The sequence below is a fragment of the Rhinolophus hipposideros genome, assembly GCF_964194185.1.
Source record: "Rhinolophus hipposideros genome assembly, chromosome: 3".
Classification (NCBI taxonomy): Eukaryota; Metazoa; Chordata; class Mammalia; order Chiroptera; family Rhinolophidae; genus Rhinolophus; species Rhinolophus hipposideros.
The window spans coordinates 3,037,306-3,062,063 of record NC_138049.1 but is presented as its reverse complement, the minus strand read 5'-3'; the positions used below and the strand labels follow the sequence as shown (position 1 = coordinate 3,062,063).

General features: G+C 38.1%; 1 protein-coding gene across 5 annotated transcripts in view; it reads right to left on the bottom strand.

Annotated features, from left to right (window-relative positions):
* PDE10A (phosphodiesterase 10A) overlaps nt 1-24,758 on the bottom strand; it is a 470,871-nt gene that overhangs the window by 142,470 nt on the left and 303,643 nt on the right. For all 5 annotated transcript variants that reach the window (XM_081045170.1, XM_081045167.1, XM_081045168.1 and 2 more), the window contains one exon: nt 9,008-9,136. In XM_081045170.1, the coding sequence (XP_080901296.1) occupies nt 9,008-9,136 (129 nt within the window). The remainder of the gene's footprint in view (nt 1-9,007; nt 9,137-24,758) is intronic.

Sequence of the window (24,758 nt, the reverse complement as noted above, 5' to 3'; positions counted from 1 at the left end):
AAAGGATAAGAAAACAAGACCTATGCATATGCTGTCTACAAGAAACCCACCTCAGATCGAAAAACACACATATACTGAAAGTAAAGGGAAGAAGAAAGATATTTTATGCAAATAGAAATCAGAAAAAAGCTGGGGCAGCAATTCTTATATCGGACAAAATAGACTTTAAAATGAAGACGATAATAAAAGACAAAGAAGGACAGTACATAACAATAAAGGGATAAATCCAACAAGAGGACATAACCCTAATAAACATCTATGCACCCAACACAGGAGCACCTAAATATATAAAACAAATATTGACAGATATAAAGGCAGAGATAAACAGTAACACAATCACAGTAGGGGACTTTAACACTCCACTGACACCAATGGACAGATCCTCCAGACAGAAAATCAACATGGAAACAGTGGCCTTAAGTGACATATTAGACCAGATGAATTGATATTTTTAGAGAATTTTACCCCAAAGCAGCAGAATATACATTCTTTTTAAGTGCACATGAAACATTTTCCAAGACAGATCACATGCTAGGCCACAAGACAAGTCTCAATAAATATCAGAGACTGAAATCATATCAAGTACCTTCTCTGACCACAGTGTTAGGAAACTAGAAATCAATTAAAGAAAAAAAAAGTGAAAAACACACAATCACATGGAGACTGAATAACATGCTACTAAATAATGAATGGGTTAACAAAGAGATCAAGGAAGAAATCAAAAGATACCCTGAGACAAATGAAAATGAAAACACAATAACCCCAAATCTATGGGACGCAGTGAAAGCAGTCCTAAGAAGGAAATTCATAGCAATGCAGGCCTACCTAAACACAAGAAAAATCTCAAATCAACAGTCTATCTTTACACCTATGGGAACTGAAAAAAGAACACCAAAATAAGCCCATAGTGAGTACAAGGAAGGAAATAATAAATATCAGAGTGGAAATAAACAAAATAGGGACACAAAAAAAATCAATGAAACCAAGAAATGATTTGTTGAAAACATAAACAAAATTGATAAACCTTTAACCAGAGTCATCAAGAAAAAAGACTGAGGACCTAAATAAAAATAAAAAAAAATAGAAATGAAGAGGAGAAGTGACCACAGACGCCACAGAAATACAAAAAATGTTAAGAAAACACTATGAGTAACTATATGCCAACAAATTAGACAATCTGGAAGAAATGGATAAATTCATAGACACATACAATAAAATACTACGAGTAACTCTATGCCAACAAATTAGACAATCTGGAAGAAATGGATAAATTCATAGAAACATACAATCTTCCAGACTGAATCCAGAAGAAACAGAAAATCTGAACAGACCAATTACCATCAATGAAACTCAATCAATAATCAACAAGTTTCCAACAAACAAAAGTCCAAGACCAGATGGATTCACAGGTGAATTTTACCAGACATTCATAAAAGAATTACCACCTATTCTCCTCAAACTAAATCCAAACTAAATCTTCTCAAAGCAAGTCCAAAAAAATCCAGAAGTAGGGAAGGCTCCCAAGCTCATTATACAAGGCCACCATTACTCTGATCCCAAAACCAGATAAAGGCATTACAAGAAAAGAAAACTATAGGCTGATAGCCCTAATGAACATAGATGTAAAAATCCCCAACAAAATATCAGCAAACCGAATTCAGCAATATATTAAAAAGATACACTACGATCAAGTGGGATTCATTCCTAGTATGCAGGTTGGTTCAATATCTGCAAATCGAATAACATGATTCATCACATAAACAAAATGAAAAATAAAAATCATATGGTTATATCAATAAATGCAGAAAAAACATCTGATGAAACCCAGCATCCATTTATGATAAAAACTCTCAGCAAAGTAGGAATAGAGGGATCATATCTCAACATAATAAAGGCCACATATGACCAACCCACAGCTAACATCATAATGGGGGAAAGCTGAAAAAGCATTCCCCCTAAGATCAGGAACAAGACAAGGTTGCCCACTTTCACCACTTAGATTCAACACAGTACTGGAAGTCCTAGCCACAGCAATCAGACAAGAAAAAGAAATAACAGGCATCCAAATTGGAAAGGAGGAAGTAAAACTGTCATTATTTGCAGATCACATGACACTACGTATAGAAAATCCCAAGATACCACCAAAAAACTATTATAACTGAAAAATGGATTTAATAAAAGTAGCAGGATACAAAATATTCAGAAATCTGTTGCATTTTTATACACTAATAATAAAGTATCAGAAAGTGAAATTAAGAAAACAATCCCATTTACAATTGCATCAAAAAAAATGCTTAGGAATAAAGTTAAGAAAGTAAAAGACCTGTACTCAGAAAATTACAAGACATTGAAGAAGTAAATTAAAGAAGATACAAATAAATGAAAACATGTATCATGTTCATGGATAGGAAGAATTAATATAGTCAAAATGTCTGCACTACCCAAAGCAATATACAGATTCAATGTAATCCCTATCAAAATACCAATGACATTTTTCACAGAAATAGAACAAATAATCCTAAAATTTATATGGAACCAAACAAGACTCCAGATACCCATGGCAATCGTGAAATATAAGAACAAAGTGGGAGGTACCATGCTACCCGATACCAAATTATACTACAAGGCTATAGGAGTAATCAAAACAGCATGGTATTGTCATAAAAACAGGCCCATAGGCTCAATGGAAAAGAATATAGAGCCCAGAAATAAACCAATGCCTACATGGTCATTTAATCTGTGACAAGGGAAGCAAAAATTTACATTGGGGTAGAGACAGTCTATTTAATAAATAGTGCTGGGAAAATTGGACAGATACATGCAAAAAAATGAAAGTGGACCACCTTCTTACGCCATATAGAATATAATCAAATGGATTAAAGACTTAAATGTAAGACCCAAAACCATAAAACTCCTAGAAGAAACTATAGGGAGTAAACTCGCAGACATTACCCTTAGTAATTTTCTTACTGATATAGCCCCTCGGGCAAAGGAAGCAAAAGAAAAAAATAAACAAATGGGACAACCTCAAACTAAAAAGCTTTTTCACAGCAAAGGGAAATCATCAATAAAACAAAAGGACATCCTACTGAATGGGAGAAGGCATTTGCCAATGATACATCTGATAAGGGGTTACTATCCATAATGTATTAAAAAAAAAAACTCATACAACTCAACACCAAAAAATAAATAAACAAATAAATAAATAATTAAAAAATGGGCAGAGGACACGAAGAGACATTTCTCTCAAGAGGACATACAGATAGCCAATAAACATATGAAGAGATATTCAACGTCAGTAATCATCAGAGAAATGCATATGAAAACCACAATGAGATATCACCTCACTCCAGTTAATATGACTATCATCAATAAATCAACAAACAACAAGTGCTGGAGAGGATGTGGAAAAAAGCGAACCCTCGTGCACTGTTGGTGAAATTGCAGATTGGTGCAGCCACTATCGAAATCCGTATGGAGGTTCCTCAAAAAATTAAGAATAGAACCACCTTATGACCCAGCAATTCCACTCCTGGGTATTTATCCAAAGAAATCCAAAACACTAATTTGAAAAAATATATGCACCCCTATGTTTATTGCAGCGCTATTCACAATAGCTAAGATATAGAAACCAAAATGCCCATCAATAAACAATAGGATAAAAAAATTATACATTTATACAATGGACTGTTACTCTGCCATAAGTAAACACTGAAATTTTACCATTTGCAACCACATGGATGGACCTAGAGAACATTATGCTAAGTGAAATAAGTCAGATGTAGAAAGATAAATACCATATGATCTCACTTATATATGGAATTTAAAGAGCAGAATAAATGAGCAAACCAAAGAGAAATAGACTCAGAGATACAGAGGAAAAACTGATGGCTGCTAGATGAGAGGGGGTTTGGAGGATGGGGAGAAAGGGAGGGGATTAGAAAGTACAAATTGGTCGTCACAAAATAGTCATGGGGATGTGAAATACAGCCTGGGGAATGTAATGAGTAATGTTGCGAAGATCATGTTGGATGACGGAGGGGCACTGGACTTATCAGGGGGATCACTTCACACCAATGCTGACCACTGCACTGTACACCTGAAGCTGATGTAGAATAATATTGAACATCAACTACAACTAAATGCACAAAGAAGGTGCCAAAAAAATGTGTACATATTTTAAGAAAGGAAAAAACAATTAAAATTGTAATTGTCAATATATACCTCTAACAAAAGATGAATACAAGTCATGTTTGACTTCTGCAGTTACATGAGGTGCTCAAAGTGGTTCCCATCAGCGTCCGGACACTTCTGATTATGGCGAACTACTGCTGAGCAATGTTGACCAAAGTGTCCACTTGTACACATTTTTTTTTGGCACTCGCAGCAAATATGGTCACAGGATATAAAGTGTAGCATAGGGAATACAGTCAATACCATAGTAGTAAGTTGAAATGAGTATCTCAAGTTACGATGTCAGAAGGCTAGTAGACTAGGAGGGGGGTTTACCACTTCGTGAGGGGCGTAAATGTCTAATATTATGTTGTTTTATATCCCTGAAACTAACAACAAAAAAATAAAAAAAATATTGGCCATAAAACATAGCATTGTTACTCATAATTTTTTGATAACTTGGGTTCAGTCAGTCACCCCCTAGAGGACCCAATAGCTTCCCTTTAGAAAATTAATATCAGAGTCACATTTTTAAATTAATCGAAATATTTTAAATATTACTCTAATACCAAAATATACCAGATACAGTCATGCTGACCTTCAATGTCCTCACTTCTTCACGCACCCTTTCCAGTATTACTAACATTATCAACTAATCATTTTTTACATGAGACGCCAAAAGGGAACACTGATGATAGTCAAGGTAGTTCATAATTCTTCCTGCGCGTAAATGAAATCCTGGAATGGCATTAGAGGTCTGAGACTAGGGTCCATCTTAGAATGTTCTTACATGAAATGCAAGGGGTTGCATCTTCATCAGATCCTAGTTTTTATTTACTAATTTTATATTTTGATATGTGTGTAGATGTTAAATAGTTTAGTAACCTGAGCCTTACTGAGTACCAGCTGGGCCTGTCAAATTTACTTTGCATAAAAATATAACATTTAGTGATCCAAATCATGACCTAGATAATTTTCTTTCTTTCCCAAGTTTTTCCAAAATAAAAGTATGGTTGTAAGGATGTATAGGCTTCAGTGCTTTCTCAGGAAACCTGCATATATGTTCTAAATGAGTATTTCAAGTTATAAAAAAATAAATGCTATCTCCAATTTCCAAACATCACTTGGAAATTAATTGTTTGGAATTCAGGATCAGAAGTCAACCTTCAAAGGGCAATTCATCTTGCAACTACATATAGAACTTCATGCATCTGAAATGAAAATGGTATGAAAGTGAAAAAAATCAAACTGACACCAAGAACAGTAAACTCTTTGAAACTGAAGTCTCTGAGGACATGTGGTGGCCCCCTGTTCCCAAACCCCCTTCTCTGTCAACACAGAACTGAAAGTGACTCGTTGTCGTCCCGCTCCCTCCACGAGGCCACTCTGGCTCCAGGACTCCACGCCTGGACTGTGCTGAGACTTGCTGTGGGACAAACAAGAAGGAAGCAGAAACTTCTAACTTTCTCCTTCTACTTGTTAGAACTGTGAAGTGCCTAGAGACTTAAACATCCCAGGATATAAGCAGTGCTTACTTTCAGTTTGCTGAATAAATGAGAAAACAGGCACCTTGATAGACTGAAAACTATGTACCATAATCCCTCCTCTCAAGAAGCTTTTAAGTGAGTATGGGGGAGATTAGAAGAGCATAAAAGTAGCTCAGGTGTCAGGCATCCCCTGACAACCAAGTGCCGGGACAAGCGTATTAACGGTTCCCTAATGTATTCGGGCATTCATTCAAAAATGTTTACAGGACTACCCACTATGCGTCAGCTGTGTTGTTACAAGCCCTCCAGTTGCTCATATATGCGCAGTGCTGTCCTGGGATTCAATGGAGAACTAGAAGCTGGACCTCTGGTGGTCCTTTAGCTCCCCTGCAGTTCCAACACCTGCCCCGTGGACACAGCTCTACCTAATCCTGGCTCATTGCACAGAGTATAAAGGGTGGCCCCACGCGAGACGCTTTGCAAGCACAACTGCTCTGGGTCGTAGAGTATGGATGCACGACAAACACTGCCCACCTGAACCAGCCCAGGAGCCTCTATTTCTTACGCGTTCTGCCTATGAGCACCAAGGAAAGAGCAGGTGCTCAATAAAATGCTAAATGAAAAAACCGAGTTTAGTTGACAACAAAAAGTCATCATTAAAAAACCAAGGAGTAAGAGAGCTAGCCATTTTAAAAATAAATATCATTTGTAATTTAAATAATCATCCCTTTATTCATTTGTTTAAAAATTTTTGCGTTTTCATATACGATCTTTTTCTAAGCACAATATACCATTGCACAATTTGCCCACAATGTAGGTCATTTCTATAAGAGGCTGGTCTACCAGTGGTTAAAAATGGAAAGAAAATAAACATTTATTGAGTATTTATAATATATAAAGGACTGTACGAATTATTTTTTCCACCACAGTTTTCCTTACTTCATTTTCCATTGCTAAACTTACACAAAGTGAAATAACCTGGATAGACCTGTCTCATCATCAACGAACTATTCTCCAAGACCTATCTGTCACAGTTTCTGTTCCTGGATCCACACACGGAAACAGAAACACTCCCTGAAAATTATCTCCATAAAATTTTCTTCCTCAAGAGATTTTCACTGAAAGGATTTGTAAGGAGAATAAGGGTAATTGAGGAGGACACAAAATTTAAAAGTAAGGAGAGAGGGTGGGAAGGAACAGAAACAAAATGCTTCAACAGACCACGTCCCAATTCATAACTACATAAATGAAATAATGATATTTAACTGGATTTCTGATTTCAAAAAGACTGTGCAGTGCTTTCCTCAACCATTCCCACAAGGTCAGTGCTAAGCGTCGTTGTAGAGTCTGAAGGGCCGTGCTACCGAACCTCACGGAACATAATGCGGACGGAAGGAGACAGTCTTGTCACACATGCCCTTGGAAGAGCAGATAAAGGCACTTGCTTAGCAGACTGCAGAAGCAACATAAGAGGTTTCTCTTTACACATGTCTACCTCCCACTTCCCGCATCCTTGTTTATTACTGAGGGCCTCTGCGATGTGGTTCCTTCTGCGCCCACCTGTGCCTACTGCTGGATGCGAAGCCCCAAGTGCACGGCTCATTCACCTCTTTTCATTCTGTCTCATCAACAGCCACCAGCCCTTAGCAGGGCCACTGCCAAAATCATCTCCTCATGAGGACAAGCTTTTCTTCCAGAACAGCTGAATATCATCTTAGTTACACATTCGTAATATTATATAACACTATTAATATTGAGATAGCAATATCAATATTAATGTTTATTTTAATATTCATTTAAAATTTTAACATTTATATTATTTTACATTTATATCTTTATATATTTACCTATTATATTTGTATACTACTACTATTAAAATAGTAATTAATTAATATTCCAGAATATTCTTAATAATTATGTAACTCTTGAGTATATGTATTAAACAGTTTAAAGTATTGTTTGATTACCTAATACAGAAAACAGATGTGGGTAATATGGAATGACACATTCAAATATTTATAAAAGTGTAAGTGTTGGCTATCACTGTATCACTAGGACATTGTGCAACATTTTTCATTTTCTAAGACCTGCACTCAATTTCATATCTCACATATATCATACATTCTTCTACTATATTGTTATCCACCATCGTATAGCAAGTTGAAATTTGCGTCTTTATATGATGTGCCTTAAGCTCAACTTAAACTTTTGAAAGTGTCAAACATCTCAAACTGTTTTCAAATGTTTAAGGATATTCATACCGAAATATGCATGCCAAGCTTTGTTCTTAATATCAGTTGCTATGATTTTTGAGAACAACATGCCTGTTTCTCTAATTTACTTCCACCTCACTCTCCATCTCCCCCTGCCCTCCTCCCAGTACACACACACACACACACACACACACACACACACACACACAGATGCATGTGCTCTCAAAGCTATTCTGTGTTTCAATGCGAAAAGCTCTCTTTTCGGTTTACTTCTTTTTTATTATAAATAATTAGGTAAGAAAATTATAGAAATTTTCAAAACTACAATGAGGAAAATCAGCTCCAAGCAATATACAAGTAGCATGCTTCTAACAGTACAGCATTTTAATAATCATTTTTAACTTTAAATATAGCACTCAATATTTTGCTACACTAGATATATGTCCAGAAAAATGGCATGTATTTTTGCTGTTTTTAATATAAAAGTTCTTCACATGGTTAAAATCATCTATAAAATTAATTTCCACCATAAAACAATATTCACAGAAATGAAGGTTTGGCCAAATATAAATTCATTTAAAACTAAAATTATACTACAATATTCAAACCCTCTATATTAATATATATTTAATTTGGCGGAAAATTTATTTGATTTTATATTCCTTTTGAGCCCACATTTCTTTTTTCAAAAAAAAGAACTAACTGCTTCTTAAGTGTATGAGTGTGAATGAAAAATCTAATGCAAAGGTAACAGTTTTTTTCCTACTGTGCACATATAAAAACTGTTTAAAGACTTCATTTTGAAAAATGTACAAACATTTAATAAAGAATATTTTATCATCATCAATAACAATCATTAAAATCAAGTCTAATATTGCATTTTTTCAATGTGCTCATATCTAAATACATTTTCAAGACTTGTTTGCCAAGACTTGTTTTAGTCAAGGATGTTTCTCTTGTATTTATTTCCCCTTATTCTAACCTACTTTATCTTTTTAGGCAGGATAAAACTATTACAAAATTTAAATGCTAACATTTCTCCACTTTACATTTTACTTTCCAACATGCATTAAATGCCTGTTTTTGTCACTATCAATTAGAAAATAATCCCCTCTCAACTGAATGATATCTTACCTTCTGGTTTGTTGTTCTTCCTCTTCAGCCATTTTTCTACAGTCTCTGCACTAACACTTTCAGATACAAATTCATCTAATACCTGGGGGTGAAGAGAAAGATATGCCTTCACTTTTTCATCTGTCAAACCTGTAAAAGAATTGAAAAGAATAAAATTAACCCATGTGACATCTTCATATACATAAAAGATACAAAAAAGTGACATACTATGCTGAGATGGATTTAAAATATAAATACAAAAAGAATACAAAGATGTAAATACATAAAATGGAATATTATCCACAAAAAGGAATGAAGTTCTGATACATACTAAAACATGAAGGAATGCTGAAAACAAGTAAAATAGGCCAGACACAAAGGACAAATATTACATGATTTCTCTTATATGAAGTATTTAGACTAGTTCAATCCATAGACAAAATAGACTAGGGGTTTCCAGAGGCGCAGAGGTGGGGGGAGTGCGGGTGAAGGGTCAGAGTGGGGAATTATTGCTCAGTGGGGACAGAGTTTCTATTTCGGGTAAAGGCATATATTATTGGAAGTAGATAAAGTAATGATTGCATACATGTGAGTATAATTAATGCCACTGACTTGTACACCTGAAATGGCGAAAATGGCAAAGTTTGTGTTGTATACATTCTACCGCTATAAAAAAAAAAAGTAAAAAAAAAAAAAAGAAAGTTGGAACTTTAGTGAGTGACTTTAAACTATAAACATTGTACCATGAAGCAGCTGTTTTCCAACAGTAAATTTCAATGTTATACTTGAAGAGATTCTGTTTCAGTGTTGTGCAGATAGGTCTTACAAAGTACTACTTTTTGTGTGTAAATAGTTATCCTAGATTTAACATTCAAGATAAATGAAATTCTAGTAATAGTACGAAACAGGAAAAGATAGCACTGGTACATTTTAGGTGTTAAAAAACAAAAAAGGTTTAATGAGTAAATTCTTATCTTTAATTGTTTGCAACACAAATTCTACTTTTCCTAAGGAGCACTAAATCCAGTGATTACTGCTCATTTAAGAAAAATATTCAAATGTGTTCACTGATATTCTATGCATGTAGTCAGTTTCACCACAATAGTTTTCATAGTCTAGTAACTATAATTTAATATACATAGGACTTTCAAAGCGCCTTTACCTGTTTTCATATTGAATATATAACACTACATTTTCCTGGGTGGTTCATGGTGGGAAAGTAAGGGGAAGCTCCTCCGAGAGCAGGTCCTACTCCCAAAATACAAAAGGCACAGGATCCTGAAGTGAGCTGACGGCCGACCTGAGCTTCAAGAAGACAGACAATGAACATCCCATGCTCTCTGAGGACTCGTATGGCCTCCACACTGGCAGACACTGGGTTCCTTCTTTAGATTTCCTTCCATCACTTTTGTGACACAGCAGAATACAGTTCTTACCCCGGCTTCCCCTCTGCTCTTTACTTCGGCTTTCTTTTCAGCAATCCAAGATGGTGACAGCAAATCTGAATCAAGAGTCTTAATGTAGAGAATCAAGAGTCTCTAGTCCTTGGAAATTCTTCCATCACCTCAGGGTTCATCTTGACTCAAAACTACATGAGTCATCTCCTTCCTACTTCTTTCCAAAGTGATTTTAACTCTCAACTTTCCTTTTTCTCTCACTCTCTATTTTTTCAGAAACCCAGGCTGAAAATATAAAGTCATAATTGACTCATCCCTCCTCGTCATCTCATTTCATCTTAGTTCTTTATTATCCAAGTCCTATTTGCCAAATTACAAAATTACATATCTGACAAAGGACTTGTATCGAAAATATACAAAGAATGCTTAAAACTCAAGAGGAAAAACAACGCAATTAAAAGTGAGTCAAAGATCTAAACAGACACTCTACCAAAGAAGGTGGTAAATCAGCGAAGGAAAAGATGCGGAACTTTTATTAACGAACTGAAGTGAAAGGAAGAAATGAGATTTACTACCCACCTCTAAGAATGGCTATAATCACAGAAATGACAATGTCAATTGTTGGGGAGGATGCAGAGCCACAAAAGTCCTCCTTCGCTGCTAGGAAGAATGCAAACGCTCATCACTTCGGAAGACTTTCTGGCAGTTTCCTATAAGCTAAATGTGTTTTCTCACAGGATCCAGCAGTCACAGGACTAGGCATTTACCCAACCGATAGGGAGACAGGTCCACACAGAAACCTGCAGGTGAATGTTTACAGCTACTCTATTCGTAATCTCCCCAAACAGCAAGGACTCAAGATGCTGGCAATAGGCAAGTAGATACACAGCGTGTGGAATGTCCACAACGGAAGAGGATTCCGCGATAGGAAGAAATGAGCTAACAAGCCACGAAAAGACATGGGTTACTCTTAAATGCATATAGCTCAAGGCTAAAAGCTAGTCTGAAAAGGCTGCTTATTGTATAGTCCTAATTACACAACTTTCTGGAAAAGTCAAAACTACAGAAAGATGGTAAAAAGATCAGCTGTTGCCAGGTGTTTGAGGGGAAGAGAGAACAACTGAACGGGTGAAGTACAGGGCATCGTTCAGGGTGATGGAACTATTCGGTATGGTGCTGTCATGGCGAATACATGACTTTTTGCATTTGTCAAAACGCACAGAACTTGACAGCACAAAAATAAACTTCAATGTATATAAACTTAAAAAGTTGTTAGACGGTCAGCGTATCCCAGGGTGGAGGCAGAACGTGAAACAATAATGCAAATGTATGAAACGACCTCACTGACGGAGGAGGGGGAGACTGAGGTGCCGACCTCCGTGGCTGTGTCCATGGCTGGAGTCTGTAGGACCCAAGGAAGAGAAACGGCACGTGACCACTGGGATTCTAGTAGATAAAGCTGTCATCCCACGGAGGTAAAGAGGAATAATTACGACACCATTCACGTACACTGGCACTGGACATTTAAATAAGTGGATGGTGGGGATGAGGTCTCTCAGTGGCAGAGTGGGATGTTACAGACAAGAGGACAAGTCTAGAACGATCTAGTTTAGAAGGAGCTCGTTAGTTAGCTGGCAACCTGAGGGATACATAAGGAATAGCTTCATTTTGGTGCTGAGTAATTCCTTTCAATAAAGAGACCAACAGATAAACACCACAGCAATACCTCCTACTTCAATATTTTGTTACTGAACCACGGAGACACGATGACAAGGATTAACTCCATTTGGGTTTCAATGCAAAACACCAATAACAAAATACTAACATCAGTGCCCAGGCATTTCTGCATCTTTTTTTTAATCTAGTTGCATTGAGCCCACTTCTGACTTCAAAGAAGTCCTACAACCTTCTAACAACGTAACACATCACTATACACTAGCCTTTGGTTAGTGCTGGTTGCCAACCACAGATTCAGTGTTTTCAGATGAAGATTGTGTGTCTGCACATGCACGCAAATATATATGTGTGTAAGTCTAAACCTTTTATAGAAGCACAAAATACATAATGGCCTCCCATGGACTCGACACCCAGCTTCAACAATCACCAACTTATGGCCACACTGCCCATCCGTACCCCCGCCCACTGACCTCTCATATAACTTTGAAGCCAATCTCAGACATCACTTCTATCCATTCATACATGTCAGTATGCATCTCTAAGAGAAGAACTATTCTAATCACAAATGACATCATATACAGAGAAATTAATAATTCATTTTAATAAAATCATGTATGCAAATATTCAAGTTTCTAACTGTCAAGTGTTTTTCAGGTTCTTTTTATGAGCCTGGACCCAGGTGAGGACCACTGGCTGCAGTTTAAGCTGTTTGGCATTTTCCAAAGGTTTCTTTCATCCTACACTTCCCCCCTCCATCTCTTCTACTGTCCCCACTATAATTTATTACTGAAGAAAACAGACCTTTTGTCCGACGGTTTTCTGCATTCTGGACTTTTCTGACTTTCTCCCTGTGGTTTTATTTAGCATGTTCGTCTGCCCTCCACATTTCCTGAAAACTGAAATTAAATCTGGAAACCTGAACACAGAGCTGAGGATGGAATTTTTATGAGAGTTACTGTGCTCTTCCGTCAGAAGTTCATACCATCTGGCTTCTCTCTGTGACGCCAGCGGCATCAAGGATACAAGAGTTACTAATTCCCTCAGTAGGGCTTGAAAATGGCAGTGTCCTAATTCTACAATGCCTTCTTTATTTATTCATTGAAACAATAAAAGAGACACTTCACCTCACCTCCTGTTTGGTTAGTTCATACAGGTATGTTTAATGTCTTCCCCTTTAGTTATCAGCTTTCACGTGAGCTGGTTCAATAGTATTCTCCTGTGGGTGAGCAGCTAAAAGTATTACTATTACAAAATTACATATTTGAACAAACTTGATCTGTTGCTTCCATTGTAATTATTATGCTTACTGGTACGCAAACTGTTCCATCTTTTGGGTCAGTGGGAGAAGCCTCCTCAAGCGGATTTCCAAGTCACTGTGACAAGTCTCTAGTGGCTCCGGATGGCCTTCTTAGAACCATCTTCTTAGAACCTGCTAAGATGGGGTGTTTCCGGCCCAAACTGTAGGTGTTCTGCCCCAGATCTGGATGCACACAATTGTCCTTTGGAGCTCTCGGTTCCTTTCAGTGGGCAGCGGTAATTCAAATCCAGGGATGATGGAGTTAAGACTACATAATTACATTTATCACACAACATACATATGGTATAGGAGTGCTATAAACAGATGAGGGGATGTTTCCCTTTTTGTCCTTTAGGATATATCTTACTAGAAATGAAGAAATACTGTCTTTTAAAGTCACGTGAAATAGTCTTCTCTCTGGTTATGTCACCAGCTGGATTCATATTTAGGTTCACTTCAGGTATATCTCTAAATGTGTCTTTATGACAAATTACTATTCTAAATATTGGTATTTATATGCTGAAGTATTTACTATTTCTGAAATCTTATCTTAATATTCATTAAAATTTTAGAAAACCACTTTCAAATCAGAGCTAAAAATGACTGCTTGTCTCATTTAAAGGGATACCTTTAAATTAACCACAAGTGCTAAAGGATCTTTGTTAGAAATAGAAAAAAAAGCACAATTTTTCAAGTGTTAATTCTACCTTCTTAATTTTGGGGGTAAAAAAAATCTCAATATGTTTGTATTCTTTATTTAAAAGTAAACAAACAAATATTCAAGCGGGGCCCAGCCCCCTCCCCACCCCATCCGTGGCTTAAGTTCTGGGTCCTGAACCCCATCCCATCAGCGCCGTGTTACCCTAACCCAGGGCTTCCTGATCTTACAAGAATTCCTTCCTCCCCAATTAGGTGTCTTATCAAGTTCTCTGTTCCGACCCAATCACAGAAAAAGGGTGAAAAGCCCTAAATTCCCATTATCTCTCTATAGCTAATAGCTAAGCTAGAAGAAACTGCATATTTTTAAATTCTAAGGTACGCATTACTAATAATCTTTTTTCTGATTTATCACAATTGTCTCGATTCTATAATTTCCTCTATATTAACTCCAGGTGTGAAGGTAACTGTCAGCTTATTAGAGTCTTAGTCCAACTCAAAGATAGATTATGATTTACAAAAAAGAAGGAAAATACCTTTCATGCGATTAAATATTGAACTCTGATAGTTCAATTGTCAAGGAGCAGCCTGCAGTGTGAGGGGCTGACGTGCGTGTCATATGAGCCGTGGGGGAGTGACGACACATGTTCAGTTGGGGTATCTGGGCGGACATTATTACTGCTCAGTATGGGACTCTGGGTTGACTTCTTTGTTTCTGTTTTGCTTTTTCCACGTATGAACCCAGAAGGCAAACCTCTAGAATTAACATTTTAGGAAGCTGGATTACACTTCAAGTTCAGCAGGCTTTTTTAGGAAACAAAACCTGCGATAATTGGGTCAGACTACCTCCACAGACAGCGCATTCTCTACAACTGTGAGGCTCAGGAGAGGCAAATTCGGTGGACTTCAGAGACCCTGCCCAGTATGAGATGCCATCACGTTTTCAACTACCCAGGGGATGGGTGTATATACAAATTTACTTTAAAAATTCTTAGTATCACAAGACAGTTCCAAAATGTCAGAAATTTTTCTAAAAGTATAGTAATATAAATCAATTTTATAAATTTTAACACCTTATTAACAAAATATATCAAGTTAAAACAAAACAAGATATCCCGTGTCATACTAAGCAGAGCTGGACTGTCATGTTGCTCAGTGGCAACCTTCTTGCTAGGGTGTGTGTGTGTGTGTTCAAACAAGCCGCATGTAACTGTACTCCCAGGCTGCATATATATGTTTTGATGCACAACTTTTCTTTATTTATCCAAAGCAAATGAAGGTTTAAATGAAGGGGAATAAGTTTAAAACCAGTTAAGTTTGCTTTCAGAATCCCACAGTTCAACTCGATACACCTTCTCCCTCCAGGGCATTTACCTCCCCTGCACCTACACTCCAGCCACCTACCTCCTCCCCTACGAAGGATAAACCATCTGGTAGAACTGTCCGCCGCACCTGAATGCGCCCTCTGCATGGAATAGATGCTCACTGACACCTCAGAGCATTAAGTATCTGGGCACAGAGTATATGTTCAACAAACATTTGTTGAATAAATGAATTATAATCATCAGAGCACAAAAAATGAGCAGGGCAGAGTAGTCATTAGATGACTTTTTTATTGGCCACAGAAGCAATAATTAAGGTTGGAACAAAGATTGAAGACCAAGAGCTCATCTCTCAAAGCCAAGCTACCACTTGTTTTTGGTACTTCCTCCTGTCTGAGCTTATTATACTTTAATGGAATTGCTACTGACTAGTGTCACTTCTCAATTTGCAATTATATTACACATTCTATATCAAAACTAAATTTAAAAATCTGACTGCTAAATACACACACACACTGGAATATTACTCGGCCATAAAAAATAAGTAAATCCTAACATTCGCAACAACATGGATGGACCTTGAGGGCCTTATGCTACGTCAGTCAGACAAAGACAAAAACTATACGATCTCCTTTATATGTGGAATCTAAAAAAGCAGAACTCAAAAAATCAGAGAGCAGAGAAGTGGTTGCCAGGGGGTTAGATAGGGGGAGGGGAAGACATTCCTCAAAGGGTACAACGCTCCAGCTGTAAGATAATAAGCTCTGGTTATCTAATGTACAGCCCACTGACGATAATTAATAATACAGCATTACAGACTTGAAAGTTAAACGAGTACATCGTAAAAGCATAGATGAAAAAGGGGTCCTACAGAAAGGGACTTCACGGGGCCATCTGACCATAACTTCCTAACTGGGCAGTTCAGGGTGGGCAGTCACACCCCAGGCCTGCCACTTGCCTGGGCCTTAGGCAGCCCCCCCATTGTTTCTGTGCATCTGAGTTAACACACCTTTGAAACACCTGCTTGTCAGACCCCTGGAAGGTGTAACCACCCTCGAGGGAACACATGATCCTGTTAACTAGCCTGTAATCCGCCCCTGCCTTGCTTTCTCCCACCTTCATGTCATCTTCCTCACGTTCCCTCCTTAATTCCAAATTCACTCTCCAGAGCACTTGAGATCTTGCTTCCCAGCAATTCACTTTGACTGAAATGAATTCTTATAAAAATTCTCTACAGGTTTGGACATTCTAAAATCACTCCCAAAAGAGGTAATTATGCGAGGGGGTGGAGGTGTTAACTAACCTTACTGTGGTACCCATTACTCAATATATACATGTATGAAATCATTAAGTTGTACACTTTAAACTTACATGTGTTCTAAGCCAATAATATCAATGAAGTTGAAAAAACTGTCTGCCTTGTAACTGTCCTTGTCTTCTACCTATCCCACCTAAAGAATTCCTTCCCATCCAAGTACATTCCTACTGAAACAAGCTTTGTCTATGACCTAAAAAGCAGTCATTTAATGAACCTTGCTTGAATATACTGCCAGGGGTCTGACCTACATAATTGACTACTTATTCCATGTGAATTAACAGCCTGTGGGGTGAAGGGGTTCCTGGGAGCAAACTGGACATGGTTTGCAATGTGTGTAATCTGCATATCAGAGGGCAATTCCCACACTGCTAAACAAAAATGAAATTTATTACAGGCATCCCCTTGGCTAAGGACACCAATGAAAGTTTCTTTAACTGAGAAAGTCAAATAAAAACAAGCTCCTCAAAGCGCTCAGATGAAAACAATGATTTTTAAGCAGAGCTACAAGAGTAAGCTTAAGCACACCAAAATATATCCTTGCCATGCCTCAGGAAACTCCCCCTCCACAGTGAGGTCCCCACAGGAGGCAGAGGTGCAGACACACGTTCCCCAGACGCAGCTCCGAAGGGTCCTCCAGGTTCCGGGTCAGAGCGCATGCTCCAAAGCAGGCTCTGCTCCTTAGGAAAGGCACTTACCCCTCGAAGCCCTTGTTCTCACAAACAAAACATCAGGCAAATAACAGTACCTATTCCACAGGGGTCTAACACATGCACAAAATATGGCTTCCAAGGGCAACCAGGAAACGACAGCCCGCAGAGTGCAGAGGGTGAAGTGAGCTCAGGGCAAATCTGTATGTAAACCTGAGAGCTGTCTCAGAGGAAGTAGCCAATGAATTAGAAGAGGGATAGCAACAGGAAAGGAGCACGCAGCCTAGACGTAAAGGTAGAAGTAAGCCAAGGAAGTTCAAGGCTTTGCCCTGAACACAGAGAGATGGACAAGGCTCCCCTCTGTGGATGGTGCTGCCAGGGTTCAAATGGCTGGAGAACCAGAGCAACGGACTTGAAGTAAAGGCACAAGGACTGAGTAGTCATGACTTGGCAAAGTGCACGTAGAATCAATACAGTATTAATATCCAATATCCAATATCCAATATTGGTAACAATATCCAAAAGACTAAGATCAAACTCTGTCTCCTGAAAATGAAACTGATTTCTCAAATGCTGGACGACAGCCACTAAACGCAGAGAAGCCTAATGCTAACTCCACACATTCTGTACCTTATCACTCACTGTACAGACAATGCATCTGTGGACAAATGTCTCAGCTACCAATGGCCAAGGACAGCCTAGCCATTTACAGTAACAGTAACAAAACAACTTAAAATCTACCACTATGTACTGAGATTTTCAGTAAAGCTAATGTTCAGTAAAGTAAATGTTATCAAAGTAACATTCGATAAAATGTTAAAACAAACAAACAAAAAATGAATAGAAAGTCCCACAGAAATAAACCTTACGGTAGCATACAATTCTTTTAAAAAAGATTTAAAAGATTTTAGAAAGGAAAGAATATAGGTTTCATGTAATACAACTGAATCTGATAAAATAAGAATAGAGAAGAAAGAAAAGAAACACACGAGAAAGAGAGTGACAATAAATATACAGGCAGTTTTTTAATTAAAAACTTCAGTGTTCACTGTTTTAAAACTGGGTAAGGCAAGCAGAATAACAACTGCAATTCTGTATGGCGATTTAATACCTGGTGAAATATTTTTTTAAGTTTTCACATCAGCATTTCCATGTATCTAAGTTTAAAAGAATCACTCCCTAAAAGTCAAAGTATACAAATCCCATATATTAGATGTTTCTATAAACAATTCCCTTTTACTTGTCAAGTCAGTTTTTAAAAAATCATGATATTCATATACCAAAAAAAAAAGAAAGTCAAATAGAGAAGTTTTATCAAAATGACTTAAAGCACGCCTTTTCTTTGCTACAAAACATACCTTCTTAAAAGCATTTTATTTTAAGTTGATCTAGAAATGATATTTTCCTAGACATCCTCTACAGAAGTATATTATATTATTCATACTTCTCCATTCAATGTAGTAATTCATTTAAAAATCTTATTGAAGTATTACTGTCTCAGGCATACATTGTGTTTTAGGATAAATCAGGCAACTCAAACAATAGTAGGAATATGAGCAGCCAGCCAGATAACCACGCTCCAAGCTGACAGTGCGCTAACTGCACTTAACGTGTGGCCAGCACGAGGAATTCTAAACACTGAGAGTCCTGGAACCAGGCATGGCTTTGTGGTTATAAGCAATAAACAAAAAATACCCTTAACCTTACAGAATGATAACATTATCTTTAACGCTGGGTAAGGCTAGCCAAGAGAAACTAGTGACAAATGTAAAAAGGCAGTGAGGCAGCAGGATGCGGCCAAGGAGATTCCAGTCCCCCACTTAGGTTACTGACAGGGATGTGGCACGCAGGAGGCAGTGAAGGATTCATGAAAAAGAAAGTGGTTTTGGTTTGGGACCGCTGACCTGCAGTGGACTACAGGATTACCTGTATGGTGACCTCTAGTAAGCAGTAGGAATACAAATCTGCACCTCAGCATAAGAAACTAAGGGCCAGGAGGTGTATACCTGGAAGTCACCCATTTTGTAATAGACTTACAAATCTCTTGGATTTCCTGGGAATACTGCACTACATCCTATATGGCAAAGGAAATGTTAATTCCTATCTTTGCCCTGTAAAACTTTTTAAATCATGGAAGAAAATTGTGTTATACACGATCTCATTAGAAAGATTAAGTCATTCTAGAAAAATGTAAAGCATGTATACATGTTTTTTCAATTTGGATTGTATAGTAAATCCTTTGATCAATCTCCTCTTTATTCAAATCGTCAAGAGTCAAAGCACAGACATCTTCACTCAGAGAGAAGCCTTTGTGGCAGGCAGAGTTCTAAGATGCCCCCAAGATCTCTCCCTGGTGTCCCCACCATCTACAGGACTGTGGACACGCTGGATTTGATCCCGTGATTAGGTCTGTTACACCGCTGCCTGGCCTTGGGACAGGGAGACAATGCAGTTGTGTCTAACCTAGTTACAGGGGCCCTTTAAGAACAGAGAGTTGCCTCCTATGGTGGCAGGAGAGTTAGTGTAAGATTCACAGCACGAGCTGATGCAAAGCCCCACTGCTGGCTTGAAGATGGAAAGCAGTAACCAGCAGACCCCTGGGAGCTAAGAGTGGCCCCCAGGCGACAGCCAGGAGGAAATGGGAGCCCAGTCCCGCAGCCACAAGGAACTGCAATCTGCCAACGACAAGAATGGGTCGGAAGCAGCACTGTCCTGGGGGCCTCCGGAGGAGGACTCAGCACAGAGATCAGCTCGCCTCAGGCCTGTGACCCCTGAGCAGGATTTAACCACCCACAGCCCCACAACACAGTTGCACGCGGCCAGACTATGGTCTACAGAGCTGTGAGCTAATAAATGGGCACTGCTTTAAGCCACTAAATTTGTGGTAATTTGTTACACAAAGATAGAAAACTAATACCCCTTTGAAAATTGGATTATTTTGATTATTAATCCAGTTGGGAGAAAAGGAATGTGATACAGTTCCTCAACTATGTGACCGTAACAGTTTAACAAAAAGTACAACTAGCAACAGGTGTCCACGTATGTAACTTTGTAAACAAATAAGTTCTTCTATGTAATGGAAGGACAGGCTCAGAAGAGGACAGCTCGACTTCACCGAAAGGTAGAGGGAAACCCCAGGGCCATTCGAAGGACTGTGCGTGATTCTGAGAACACACCAACCGCAGTGCAGCACCCGGAGGCTATGGTTTGGGAAAACATGATTCACTGCGCTGGCTGCTGTGAGGCTCTCCACAGACCCTGGCCAGCATGCCACCGGGACACCCCGAAAAGCAGAGCACAAAGCCCTACTGGGTGCTCGATGACGTGACAGCACATCCCTGAGGCCGAAGCATAAAGCGGACGTACCAGTCAACGGGCTGTCAGGACAAACCAGACGGGTGGCTTACACAGCAGCGATGACGGCACGGACACACACGTGTGCAGCCCGGCAAGCCCACGGTCAAGGGCCCAGCAGGACTTGTCTCCTGGAGACGCATCCCGTGGGCTGTCTCCACAGGTGGGGAGACTGTACTGTGGGCCACAGGACACTAACCCGATGGGATCAGGGTTCCACTCCTGTGACCTGCTTTCACCTTAACTCTTTCTCACGCCACATACAGCCACCTAGATCAGGGCTTCAAAGTATGAATCTGGGGGACACAATCCAGTCCACAGCAACAGAGATTCCCAATCCAAACACCTTAAATCACTTCAGTTGGTGGTATAATAGTCTCAACAAAGCTTTTTAAATTTCCTAAGTTTCAAAATAGTAATGAATGCAAAAAAAGTGAGCAGATATCCTAAATTTAAATTTTAAAGGATGTTAAATACCTGACTGGAATAAGTGGTTAAAAGACAGTAATAGCAAAGGCTCAATTGACAGACACAGCAGGTACACAGATAATAATAACCTAAGGGCTATAACAAGCCTATGAAAGATTAGACAGCACTTCACCACCAATCAGCTTTTTTAAAAAAGCATACGGTTTCCTTAGTGAACTGCATTACATTTAAGAAAGTAACACCAATCCCAGAGTCAGGACGGAAGACTTCGCGACTCATGTTACGAGGTCTTTTGCCCTGATACCAAAGAACAATCAATGTGCCTCATGAGCAAAAACCCTTAACAAAATATTAGCAGGTTATATCCAACCACATATACAAAGGCATATGCACCACGAACAAAAAGGTTTTATCTTACAAATGTAAAAAGGTTTTATCTTATAAATCCCAAAATCAATGAACATAATACACCATGTTAATAGAATAAAGGACAAAAACCATATGGTCACCTAAGCCGATACACAAGTTATATGACAAAATCCAACATCCATTCATGATATAAAGTCTCCACAAAGTAGAAAGAGGAGAGACTTCCTCAACCAGACAAAAGGCATCGATGAAAAATCTAAGCAAACGTAATAGTTCAGGGTGAAAGTTGAATATTTTCCTAGGCAAAGAAACGAGGCAAAGATGTCTGCTCTCACTACTTCTATTCAACTTTGTACATAAGGTTCTAGCCAGTATAATAATGCAAGAAAGAGTAAAAACGTACAGATAAGAAAGGAAGAAATAAAGCTGTCTTTACTCACAAACATAATCTTCTAGCCAAAAAATCCTACACATCTACAGAAAAACCTACTAAAACAAAGGAGCATCTTTTATTAAATCCATCATATTCATAGTATGCACATCAGAATATGTAGGGTATACAAAAGGCCACAGGACACAAAAATCAGTGATTTTTCTGAACACTAATAATTTAAAAGTGAACTTGAACAATAGCACCAAAAAGAATAAAATATATAGCAATAACTTGAACAAAAAAAGTTTAAGACCCAAACACTGAAAACTTAAAACACTGAAAATACAAACTAATTTGCATATAAATAAGCATATGATTCAAAATAGGAGGGTTAAAATCACAGGTCTTTGGAATTTGGACAGAGAGTCTGAAAGAAAACATCAGTAAAAGGAAGTGATGACAAAAGCACATTTATTGCTGGAAAGGGGAGTGTTACATTTTTTTCTAGCATAACAAATTAATGTGTTATGGGTGTTTTAGAAGTAAAAGTTTGAGAAGAATTATGACACCTACCTTTAACTGTAAATTGAAACAACTACAATTATTGTGAATGGTCAAAATTCATTTAACTTAATGTATTTTATGCATAACAAAGCTACATCGTATTTTTGCAAAATCTAACCAACTATGAAATCACAGAATTTTAGCAGTTTTTAGTGGTTGCCAAATTATACCCAGTATTGACCAAATTCTGCTGGACAGATAAGAGAAGCATTTTTTAAGTCAGTAAACTTTTACTTAAGAAATAAACTTGACCTCCAAAATAACTAATATTTCTGGGGATAAAAATAAAATCTAATAAAAGTTGACAAGTTTGTCTTTGATAATTAAATTAGAAAGATGCATTTTGAGAAACAAATACTAAAAATATATCTTACAGTACTGCACAAAATGATCATCATGTCTCTTAAAATAGAGAGCTAGAGACTTGCATCCCCCATGGAGGGAGGAGCTGTGAGCAACTGCTCATTCATGCGGTGAAAAGGAAAAACAACAACAAAACTCTGTAAGAATTAAAAGCTGTTTCTGTCTTCCAGAAGGATGGTTTTAAAAAACCTAAAAGGTAACATCAAAGGAGTTCATCCAAGACTACAGTTTTGAAAAGATCATTTCTTTATCCTTTGCCTCCAAATCTTGACTTTCTCTGCCACTCAACAAGTCTTTGTCCAGTGAACCTGTGTGCAAACACACACTAAGCAGTGAAGTCCCTGTTCTGTAGGCTGCTTATGTACATCAATACCTTCCTGTTTGTAAGAACAGAAAAGGCAACCCTGAGCTATAACAGTGATGTCCGCAAGCTCAGTAAAAAATCAAAGCAAAAATCGATAGGTCCATATGGGATAATTAAGGTCAAACGTCTTTGACTTGCAATGCTGAAAGAGCTTTTAATACTTACGAATAATAAGGTCTTAATTTTAATCTCTAAAACATTATGTTGACAACTGATAAATGAAATTAGGCCGATACTCAACCAACATGAACTCATAAAAAATTAATCATATTACCTGCAATTCTATATTTAAGCCCAGGAAAGCCCTCCCCGCAAATGCAAAGTTTTACAAAGTTTTCAAATTAGTTTTTATGAATCACGTATGAAATCATTTTCTTCCTTTTTAGTGCCACTGTGTATTGTTTCAAAATCCCAACATTAGAAATCTGAATAATTATAACATTATATCAGATAAAAGACTGACAATGAGAAAGTCTATTTCCTAACGTAATTGCATTAAAAAATAAAATAAAACCAGCATGATGTCTTTGAGGCTGATGTCAGGAAAAGCAACTGATCTTGCCACGCCACTCCTCAGCAGCAGAAGCCAGCGAGGAACTCAGCATGGCCACCACGTTTACTAGATGCACTACAGCTGTTTATTATTGTAATAATAAAAATTATGTTTAGAGTAGTTCAAAAGATAGAAACCAAATGTTCATTCGCAGGGTGCAGTTTCATTAAAGAATAGAACATAGTCTGTTATTAAATCTATGTGCCTGAAGAAAATACATTTGACCTTAAATCAACAGGAAAGGTCTCAACTTTCTAACTATTTTACATTAAAACACAAACACCAGATTAGCTCATCTTCAAAATAACTTTCAGATAAATATTTTTAAAACTACAACTTAAGATAAAGAGTAAAAATCTAGAGAATATTAAGGAAACGTCCTAAGCATTAAGAATGACACTAACATTTCTTCACTGTTCTTGTAAAAAGCAGCTGAGTTCTCAACCCGGCCTCGGGAGTCCGGGGGTGGGAGCACCCTCCCTTCTCAGCCACCACAATCTGACTGAGCTTCCTTGATAAACTGCTCCCTGCTGCCCTGCACAGCCCACATTGTGTAACTGCTGTCACTGACCTGAGTCACTTGAGGACAGGAGTCTGTCACACTCACATCGTCGGCTGTCTGAGCACCTGACCTGACACACGGGGAGGGTTCAGTGGTTCTCAGCCGGGGTGACTCTGTCCCCAGGAGAGTATCTGACAAGGTCTGAAGACATTTCGTGTAGTCACCGAGGGGTAGGGGACAGGGGAGCTGGGTCCTGACATCTAGGAACATCCTGGAATGCTCAGCTACCCACACAAAGTGCCTACAAAGTTTAGGTTGAGAAATCCTGGTTTCACTCGGTGTTTGCTGAAAGGATCAACGCTATAGCTTTTTCACATGAGGAGGTTCTAGAAGAACACAAACAAATGAGAAAGAGGGAGAGAGGGAGGGAGGGAAAATGGAGAACAGTCAGATTTTAACAGAGTAGCCCACTTACTCTTAGGCAGATGTGCTAAAGGAAATGTAGCTGAAGGTGACGAGGAACGTTGATTTAAATGTGTGATGTGTCCTTCAGGACGTCAGTAACCATCTCAAACAGAACGCCTTG